The sequence below is a fragment of the Gavialis gangeticus genome, unplaced genomic scaffold (genome assembly GCF_001723915.1).
Source record: "Gavialis gangeticus isolate Ggan-Ray unplaced genomic scaffold, GavGan_comp1, whole genome shotgun sequence".
Lineage (NCBI taxonomy): Eukaryota > Metazoa > Chordata > Crocodylia > Gavialidae > Gavialis > Gavialis gangeticus.
Genome location: NW_017729022.1, coordinates 154313915 through 154324684, shown reverse-complemented (window position 1 = coordinate 154324684; position 10770 = coordinate 154313915). Strand labels below are relative to the sequence as shown.

The 10770-nt window shown below is 44.4% G+C and overlaps 1 protein-coding gene and 1 long non-coding RNA gene across 5 annotated transcripts in view; one reads left to right on the top strand and one right to left on the bottom strand.

The window, feature by feature from the left end:
* Positions 1-1595, top strand: part of LOC109296788 — a 3438-nt gene extending 1843 nt beyond the window's left edge. The window contains exon 2 of the long non-coding RNA XR_002097052.1: positions 1356-1595. This is a non-coding gene — a long non-coding RNA (uncharacterized LOC109296788). The remainder of the gene's footprint in view (positions 1-1355) is intronic.
* THADA (THADA, armadillo repeat containing) overlaps positions 1-10770 on the bottom strand; it is a 368709-nt gene that overhangs the window by 52590 nt on the left and 305349 nt on the right. For all 4 annotated transcript variants that reach the window (XM_019516368.1, XM_019516370.1, XM_019516371.1 and 1 more), the window contains exons 36-37: positions 9078-9222; positions 1342-1473 (exon numbers count right to left, since the gene is read on the bottom strand). In XM_019516368.1, coding sequence (XP_019371913.1) covers positions 1342-1473; positions 9078-9222 — 277 coding nt within the window. The remainder of the gene's footprint in view (positions 1-1341; positions 1474-9077; positions 9223-10770) is intronic.

The window sequence follows — 10770 nt, the reverse complement described above, 5'->3', positions numbered from 1 at the left end:
CTGGCTCAGCCCAGCACATGCTGAGAAGAGCCCGGCATGGCCCTGGCCCCAGCCCACCCCAGATCCAGGGGCACGAGCCCACCCCCCCTCCCTCCCAGGGTGTGCGTAGCATCGGGAGCCAGCCACACATGGATCAGTCCCGTGCTGTGCCTCAGCTGGGCAGCCCCTGCCTCTGCCGCAGTCCCAGCCCTACTCCCTCTCCCACAACAAACTTACCAGCTGGACCCAACTGCTTTCCATGTGGCCGGGCTGTGCTCTTGGCTGCCTGTGTGCTGAGCTTTGGCTGCGCGCATGCACATAGAGTTCTGTGTACCCCCAATGACCTTTTTAAGTACCCCTAGGGATATGCGTACCCCTGCTTGACAACCACTGATCTGAAGTCACCCTGCTTCACCCCTCAGTCTGAACATATAGTAGGAGGGAAAAGTAAAAAAGCTGCAAATATTTTTTTTTTCATTCAAATGCTTCTAGAATGAATGGATCAGAGAGGCATCGTAAAGTGGGTTAGGATCAGAGAGGCATCGTAAAGTGGGTTATTGCATAAAAAAGCTTATTCGTTTCTGAACCAGTTAGTCTCTAAAGTACCAGTAACCTGCCCTACCTTCTGCCTAACTTCATACTAATGTGGATAATTACCTTTAATGGCTGACATTAGAGGTATTGGCATTGTACAAGACATGGGGGAAGACACCGACCTGTACTCAAAGAACTTATAATATCAGTAGACAGACAAAACAAAACACAGATTGATATGCATGGCCAGAGAGGCTGTATTATGCAAATTAATACAAATCTGCATGTGCCAGAGTAAGAAAAAGTAAAGTGCAGTCACCAAATAAACTTATCAACATTCCTGTGGGGATACATATTAATACAGATGAGTAAACTAATGTAGCAAGACCAAGTTAAAGGACTTCCCAAGTTCCCATGGGGAGTCAGGCAGAAAACCCAGGAATACTGTTTCCCATCTCTCTTCCCCACTGCCCTGGGAGCTAAGTGGCTTTTACCTCCAGTTGCAATTTAATATAAGTTCAGATCTCAGATCCCTAGCATTTCCAAAATTGCTAGGCTTAGCAGATCTGGTCTGATTCATCATACCTCAACAGCTAAATAAATACAGTAGTTGTTTTTTCTAAATTCCCACACAAAAGAAAATTTCACCAAAAAGAGTTAAAAAAAAATCAAGTGTGTGAGCATTATTACTACATGATTTACTCATATTCCACAGTTAAGTGGCTGTAAGAAATATGAGTCAGTTTGCAATTAAAAAGCATTAAAGCACTACTGTTTCACCCAAAAAGGAAGAATCAGTAATGTCTATGGTAACAGAAGAAACAGTACCTCTTTTTTTACAGATAGTTTCTTGAGACTGGGCCACCCGTATAACTTCAGCAGCTGCATTCCTTACTATCAGCTCTTCACTCTGCAACAGGAGAACCACGCATTTCCACATGGTCAGCGTATCGGAAAGACCTGAACATTTACAGAGAGGGAAAGAATTTAGATTTTTGCTCTTCACAAGGCAAATCAGAACAGTTACAGAAATATGTACTTCCTCATCTAAACATACCAAAAATGTAATAAAATATTCAAAATGGGAAGGCTGAATGAGAATACAGTCAAAATGCCATCTGCTGCAAAATACACATTCTAGGCAGCCAAACATCTTTGTTCTCCTCCTCTTTAGTCTCCGCCTGGTAGCTTTACTCTGCAATAGGGTTCAGTGTTCAATTGCTGAGGAAGAACCACCTTCAGCATCATTGCGAGAGCTTTGCTAAGAAATGAGTACTTTGAACTTTCTGAAGTTTGCATTCTTCTTGCTAGACAGCAGTGGAAGTCCTGTTGATATGCAGGGGCCCAGTAAGTCCTTCACGTAAGTAATGATTTTTGTGTGTAGATTCCATCTACGGGTATCATTTATGGAGCAACAATTTGTGGGCTGAAACCTGAATACAGCGGATTCCTAATTTAGACCAGTGTAACCGATTTCAAAAGCAGGCCCTGTATTTGGTATAATTTTTGTACACAACAGAGTCAGCAATTGTGAAAAGTGCCAGCCTGATAGCTCCAGAAAATGTGCTGCATGCACTGTCCTGCCTCTGTGAGCTCTGGCCTGTTTGGGCTCACTCACTCTTTGGGGAGAAAGGTTAGTACTTGAGGCTAAGTACAGGCATTAAAAAGCCCCTAGTGGAAGCACTCCACCGCACTTGACTTAAAGTGCTGTAAGTTAGACCAGAACCAACCGAACAGATGTGTTGTTCAGTGGAGGAGGCTCAGTGCCTGACTGCACTGGCCAAGGCTGGCAGTTTGGGGGTGCTCTCACATGCCAGCAGCAGCTGGATGGAAAAGGGAGTGGGGGAGGGAGACCACGTGCCTTGTAGCACCCCCCCCAGATGGCCGGGACAGGTTTTGGAGGAGCTAGGCCAGGTAGAGGGGCTCCCTTCCCCCAACCCCAGTTCCCAGCAAGGTGAAAGCCCAGCTCGGCAGCCCCATGCTGCAGCTCCTGGCTGCAGCTATCAAGAGGCTGGGGCGGGGGTACAGCTCCTCTGCAATGCTGACCCAGCCCAACCCAGCAATTTGGGGGAGGACCTGCATGGCCCCCTGCAGCCTCTTGACAGCTGTAATCAGGAGCCCTAGCATGGGGATCTTGGGCCCCACTTTTCACTGTACTGGGAATTGGGAGTGGGGCAAAGGAACCTGCTGCCCTGCAGACCTGGTCCAGCCCCCCCTTCCCCACCTCCAAGACCTGACCCAGAAATCTAGGGAGGACCTTCATGGCACAGGGTCACCATTCCCCCACCTCCTGCCCAGCTGTGCAGAGAGGAGACAAAGCCGTTCTAGCTCCTTTTTATGACAGCCCAGGGGCAAGGCTGGGCCAGTGCTCACCTGAAGCAGATGAGCACTAGCCAAGGCTAGCAAGCTGCCCAGCAAGGGGCCCCTGGGATGCCTAGGGAATGTGACCTACCTTGACTCGTAATGAGGTGTGGTATAGACATTTGATAAAGCACTCTAACCTAAAGCACTGTAGTCTTATACCACATCCATCAAGGGTTAAATTAGAGCGGGGTCCACCATTTTTAAAGTACTTTATGTGCAGTGAACATCTGTTCTGTCACAGCCATAACGCACTTTCTGCACGCTTAACACACTATAAGTGTAACATCTGTACCTAGCCTGAATTTTTTATTCAACAAGGGTGGCAATTAATGCCAATTTTGTTAGTTTTGAAGGTCTATTCAGAATCATCAGAAAAGGACTGGAATCACCATCTCTTGTCACACAGGACCACTGCCAGCTTTGTTCTAATTCAATCATGGAAAGGGATAAAAAGCTCAAAAGTCCTGTACTGGTCATTTAAAAAACTCTTGATGTCCACCACTGGACAGGAATGGTAGCATCTGTCCTATTTGTAAGTTCTAGATTTTTGGTTCCAAGAGTCAAGTTTTCCAGATACTATAAGGCAGGGCCAAACACACAAAACTCATGTGGTATATTCTCCTGATACTAAAGGAATGGCATAGGCTTAGCTTAGTTAAGTGCTATGGATACCACAAAAAGACACGTATCAGATCAAATGGTTTATTGACTGATTTATGATTCTTACGACATCTCAGAAGACAAGATATGTCTATTTTGTATATTTAATAGTAAATATATTAATATCCATTCTCGCTGGCTTTCAAGAATAATTTACCTTGATGTCTAAAGAATACAAGATACAGTTGGTATTACACCAAGCTAAGTTCCCAACATTTCCAAATGTTACCACATATATGTTAAACATACAACTTACATATGTTCTTAATGGGTTGAGTAAGTTTGTTTATTGTTTATCTTAGATTTATAGAAAATTAGGGTTGGAAGAGACCTCAGGAGGTCATCTTGTCCAACCCCCTGCTCAAGGCAGGGCAATCCAGCTGCATCATCCCAGTGAAGGCGTTGCCTAGCTGGGTCTTAAAAACCACCAAGGATGGATAATTCCACAACTTCTCTGGGAAGCCTGTTCCAGTGTTTTACTACCCTTCTCGCGAGAAAGTTTTCCCTAATATCTAACCTAAACTTCCCTTGTTGCAACTTGAGACTGTTGCTCCTTGTTCTGTCATCTGCCATCAGTGAGAACAGAGTAGACCATCCTCTTTGTAACTGCTTCTCAGGTAGTTGAAGGCTGCTATTAAATCCCTTCTCAGTCTTCTCTTCTATAGATTAAATAAGCCTAGTTCCCTCAGCCTCTCCTCGTAAGTCATGTGCCCCAGCCCTCTCACCATTTTTATTGCCCTCTGCTGGACTCTCTCCAATTCGTCCACATCCTTTCTGTAGTGCGGGGGCTCAAAACTGGATACAGTACTCCAGATGTGGCCTCACCAGTGAGAGGAAGAATCAATTATCTCAATCTACTAGCAATGCCCCTACTAATACAGTCTAGTATGCCGTTACTGTTATTGGCAACAAGGGAATAGGGTTGGCTCATATTCAGCCTATCGTCCTCTGTAACCCCCAGGTTCTTTTCTGCAGAGCTGCTACCTAGCCAGTCAGCCCCCAGCCTGTACTTGGACATGGTATGGTTCCATCCTAAGTACTGGACTTTGCATTTGTCCTTACTGAACTTCATGAGACTTCTTTTGGTCCAATCCTTCAATTTGTCTAGGTATCTCTGAATCCTAGCCCTACCCTCCAGCGCAGTGGTTCTCAACCATTGGTACCTTATGTACCCCCTGCCGATTGACGCAGCAAAAGCAAAACCGGAAGTCCCACTGTGGCACTTTCGGTTTCATCACCGCAAGCTGAGTCCTACTTTTTCACTGAGGACCAAAGCAGCCAGCTCGGGGCCTCCCCCACTGTCCCCAGGCACAATGACGCAGGGGAGTGAAAGCACTGGCGCTCCGGACGTGGCGGGAGGGGCGGCAGCCAGAACTTCTGGCCTGAACAGACAAAGACACCTCCAACCCACTGGGTGGGGGGAGGCGGGCCAAACTCAAAACGTGGCACCCGCATACCCCCTACCCATGTCTCGTGTACCCTCAGGGGTACGTGTACCATGGATTGAGAAACACTGCTCCAGCATATCTACTACTCACCCCAGCTTGGTGTCATCTGCATAATTCCTGAGGGTGCACTCCATCCCATCTTCCAGATTGCTGATGAAGACATTCAACACAACCAGTCCTAGGACCAACCCCTGGGGTAATTCATTTGATACTGGCTGCCAGCTACACATTGAGTCATTGATTATTACCCTTTGAGCCCAAAAATCAAGCCAGTTTTTGATCCACCTCATAGTCCACTCAGGTTAACTCTACTACCACCACGCACCTTTCACATCATATTAAACTGCATGTTATATTATTCAGTTCAATAGCCAAAAACTAAAAGTTTCTGGTTTAACACAAAGTAAGAAGTGACATACTACAACCAGCCTGGATAACCACGTAGGTAATTAAATCTCATATTACTGGTCTAAGACTATCTTTGTACTTATAAGAATCAGAGGAATAAGACTTGTAAGAATCAGAGACTACCTTTTCCCTACCTCTTAGATATAAGTATTGACTAGGCACATTATGGAAGTTTCTTATTTAAATTTGAACCAAAACTTAAATGATAAGGATGATACAGATTGCATGACTATGCATGCATATTTTAAAAACATTATGTCCTTGCAGCCAAATTAGAAGGTGGCATAAATGGCAATATAAATTACTTCAGTGAGGAGGGGGCAAAAGAGGAGTTGTAGGCTTTGAGAAAGTGTTAAATAGAACAGGGGCAGGTAACTAGAGAGGGTAAGGCAACTATAAAATATGGTAGTCAGGACACTTATCAGGTCAAAAAAACAGGAAAGGACGCAGATATTCATCTAAAGGGCATTCACTTAAATCCAGCTCAGGCCAGCAACGAATAAAAACAATGCAAGCTGAAAAACTGCAACTACAGTTGGCATTACTGCTGGACATCTAGGCAGAAAGGCCCTGGAATGTAGTGGCATGGGAAATAGTTGCACCTGTCACCACTACGTGCCTTGGCTAATCAGTGAGAGTACTTTCAGTTACCCTGCCCTTAAACGGGCATTCATTCCTAGCGCTAAGAATTTATGTGCTGTCTGCCATAGGGGAGCCCACTGATTGACCGACTGCCCTCTACCCTTCTGAGGAAGGGCAGTAGGCAGTTGGCAAGATGGGGGAAAGGGACATGCCCCCCTGGTGGGATCCTTTGCAGACCTCCAGGAGCAGAGGCATAACAAGCAAGGGGTGGGGGCACACACAGGAGTCTTACCCACGCCTGAAACTGCAAAAAACGCCCCAGATACTGCTGCTACCACCACATGGTCTGCCCATCCCAGCTCTTGCTCTTAAAGCTGCAGCAGCAGCAGCAGCAGCAGCAGGGTGTTCATGCATCAGTTGCTACTTCTGTAAGCGCAACACCATGGGTCTGCGCAGGCACAGACTTTTCAGGGGTTGGGGACAATTCTGGTGCCTCTACTAAGCTCATCCCCAGGGCTGGTGCCCCTGCTACCCACTCCTAGTTACACTACTGTCCAGGAGGGTTCCCACCTGGGGAGAATGGTCTCCTCTGTGTACCCATCTGGATCATAGTTTCTCAACCTGTGGCATGTGTACCCCTGCGGGTACACGAGACACAGGCAGGAGATATGCAGGTACCCCAACAATGTCTCTCTTGCCCTCTTTTCCTCTCTCTCTCTTGCCCCTTCCTCCTCTCAAAACCATGGCAAAAGATTTGGTGCAATTAAAAAAATTAAATTCCCCAGTAATAATTTGGTGTGCCATGCTCTGCATGGCATTGGGAGCTTTGGCCAACATCACCACTAGTGCAGGTACATACTTGAGTGTGCATCTATGGTGTAAAAGGTGGCAACCCTACCCACACCAGATCAGACATCTGTCATATCACGGCCTTATATACACAGCCCTTCTTTCAACATACGGCATGCATTAGTCTGTAAATATGAAATCTCCTGGAAAATTGACTGTTGGGGTACTTATTAAAATCTTCAGAAGTTAGGGCGTACTTGGTACTTAAAAGGTTGGGAAACACTGCTCTGGATCAACCTGGAGAGTGCACAGGTGGGAGATGGATGCATCTAGGGCTGAAGCCATCCCAGTACTCTGGAAAAATGCCTCCCATCTCAGGCCTGTCCCCCCACCTCCTCTGTCCTGCCTCTGTTTCTGGGAGGAGCATGGAGTTGGATCTTAAAGGGCTACAGTCAAGCCAGCTTCTGCCTGCTTTAGGCTGATCACAGTCCTAATGCAGCAACAATGTACACCAGGGCAGTTTTAGCTGCAGGGCAGCTGTGACTGCATCTCAGCCCCCCTTGGGGGGGGGGGGGAAGGGGAGAGATGGAGGCTCACAGCACCCCAAGGTGCTGCGGTACCTCAGCTGAGAACCATCATATTAATAGTACAAGAAATAATACTATAAAAAAAATGCAGGCAAATTCTTAATATATATGAGTACAATTAAATCAAGCAGAGCCTTTTCCTACATTTGCAAAAACATAATTAGTAATAAATAAATATACCAATAATAAGAGTTTTTCACATAGGATAATAGGAAAGTAGGGCTGGAAGAGACCTCATGAGGTCATCTAGTCCAGTCCCATTCAAAGTAGGATCATCTCCAATGACACCATCCCAGCCAAGTATCTGTCTAACCTGTTCTTGAAAATGTCCAGGGATGGAGATTCCACAACTTCTCTAGATACCCTGTTCCAATACTTAATTCCCCTCACAGTCAGAAAATTCTTCCTGATCCTCCATCCAAATCTTCTCTACTTTAGCTCCTAATCCCATCCTGTACACCATCAGAGAAAAATCATTCTTCAAGTACTTGAAGACTGTTATCAAGTCTTCGTAGGTCTTTTCTTCTCCAGACCTAATAATCCTAGCTCTTTCAGCTTTTCCACAGAAGTCATGCTTTCCAGGCCTCTAATCATTACCAATACATGGTAATGACAGGAACTTTAAAACACATGCGTGTGAGAATTCAGCATTAAATTGAAACGTTGATAATCTTGATATCTTATTACTTGAATGCTGGAAGGTAAATGGTTTATCATGGTAACTTAGTCTTGAATAATTAATGCATACTTTTTTACAGTAGTATTATTTTCAGATGTTTGAAATACTAACATTCATTTTGCTAACAAAAAAAAGTGGATCCAGTCCAATAGCATGCTATTGAGACACTACTCAAAACAGACCATTTTAATTCTGTCATAGAAGGTAAAATGGCATTAAAAGTTAATAGCTTACTTTACAATGCAAGATAATCCTCTTCCCTCCATCCATAAATGCATTATTCTGAGGTTAGCTATTCCATATTTCACATTCACATATGAAACATTTCATAAACAGTACTTAGCAGTAAAATAAAATATAATAAAGGTAAAATAAAAAATCAGGGATGTTCATGCACTAACTTGTGGACTCAGATCTTTCTCAACTACTTTATCATGATTCTATGAATAAGACAGAAAAGGAAAGCATGACTTTGCTGGTCTTTTTATACTAATTCCTGGTTCAAGCAATATCAGTGAGAGGTTTGCTACTGCCTTCAGGTGGATCCAACAACCAATAATTTGCTTCAAAACCAATAATGTGTGGCTGAACAAGAGCATTTGTTTTCCAAACAGACATTTAATTTTTGTTTTGAACCTGTCAAATATTAGAGAAATTAATGAATTTCTTGGTGAAGTACCCAGTAGTTAATTATCCTCACTATTAAAAATCTATACCATATTTCTAGGGTTAATCATATTTCTTCCCCTATTCAGAAATAGTCAGCTATTAGATATTTTTATATTTGGGCCTGCTACACCAAGGAGTTTTCAACTAAATTGTTCTTGCTCCACATTAGTTCAATAAATTAGAATATTCAGCTGTTCCAATTACGAAGAGAATAGAGTCTATGAAACACTTTCTAATTCTTCAAAATAATACATTTTAATCCTATCAGGTGATTAATTATATATATAAAAAAGCTTCATGTATTCTTAGGTTTTTATCTATTCCGTGCTTTAAAAAGTCCTAGGAGAATATGGCACATAATTCAAGGAATTTACTCACCAAGGATGAGTTTCTCATTGGTCAGAAAGAGTGGTATAATATTTTGAAGTATTTCAGCAGCTGCCAATAGCATATCTGTCTGTTGTTCATCTCCACAAGAGCAAGCTATTAGTTGTACCCAGTGTTTCAGCTCTAATGCCAAAACCTGAAAGCACAGAATACATGGAAGAAATAAATAGTACAGTGTAGAGCTGGTGTTTAGCATCATACTTAGCTATGAACTGTTAAATTAGCTCTCACCTAAAGAAGGAAAAAGCAATCTTCCTTGCACATTGATGATGGTGAGGAAAAGGAATACAGAATACAAACCACTAACAGAACGCAAATTGGTGGGAAATGGGAATCACTCTTGTTGGATCTGTTCTTTAGCATTAAGAACACTCCATATGTAGATGTCATTGGTCTTACGTTTCTCATTGCTAACTACAGTTATTATACCAAGCCTTGTCAGCATTGCTACAGGCAGGCTTGGCCCAGCATTTCCTACAAACATCTTCATCCATGGTTCATAACTGACTTAATGGTAAAAGAAGGTTTCAGGCTTGAAATCTGAATGCAAATTACTTCCTACAAGAACAGGTAAAATCTTAAATGTTGATTTACATCTATTTTAAAATTGAGAATGAAAAATTTAAATACTTTTCAATACTTCTTTGTGGTACTTTTTTTTTTCTTTTTTCCATTAATGAGCCAGACTTCAGGCTAGAGCATAAAGTGTTAACCAGCTCTGGGAAATATTTTGGTAGATTTCCTAAAAATAGATCTCATTATAAAAATATTACATGGAACTTTTCTTGCAATGAAATAATTATGAAAACAATTTCAATAAATGTTAAAATATCCTAACAATCTTTCCCTTCATACATATACATATGCATATATAAACATATACATATAGGCCAGGTACAGTTATTACATACAAACAGGTCTAAGTTATTGGAAACTGATCTAAACTCCTAACCATCAATAGAGATGCACCAATACATCAGTCCATATCATATTGGCACCGATAAAAGGAAAATGGACATTATCAGCAATCGGCTTTTTTTGGCTGATAATGTCATTGATAAACGTTGCGTGCATGCATGCAGCCAGGGGGAGCCAGGTGGCTCCCACCGCTGTACACACCCTGGGAGAGGCACAGGGGCCTGTGCCCCCCAGGTCTGTGCGCAGGGCAAGGGCAGGCTGCTGCTGTGTGCTTGGGGCAGGGGGCAGCGCCGGGACCTTCTCGGCAGAGGGGCTTAGCCAGGGCTGCGCTCGGGGTGGGTGGGATAGTGCGGAAAGCAGGGGCTACAGTGAACTTTGGTGTGGCTGTAGCCCCTTCCCCACCATAGGCCTCCTCCTCCCAGTGCCACTGCTGCCCGCCCCGCCTGCAGCCCCACCACTGGGAAGAGCCCAGCACTGCCTCTGGTCCCAAGTGTACAGCAGCAGCCCACCCTCACCCCACCCACAGATATGGGGGTACAGGCCTCCCATGCCTCCCCCAGAGTGCGCTGCAGGTGTCACCCCTCTCTCGGCCCCCCCGAATAAGCTGCTTGTGGGTCCATGCCATGCCCCACCCTGCCCTGGGGTGGGCAGCACCTGCCCCTGCGCCAGCCCCACCTTGTCTTTCACTGCAGGGGCCTCAATCTGTACCCCTCAAGGTCTTTCCCTCCCACTGCCCCTTCCCTGCAACAGACTTACCAGCCAGACA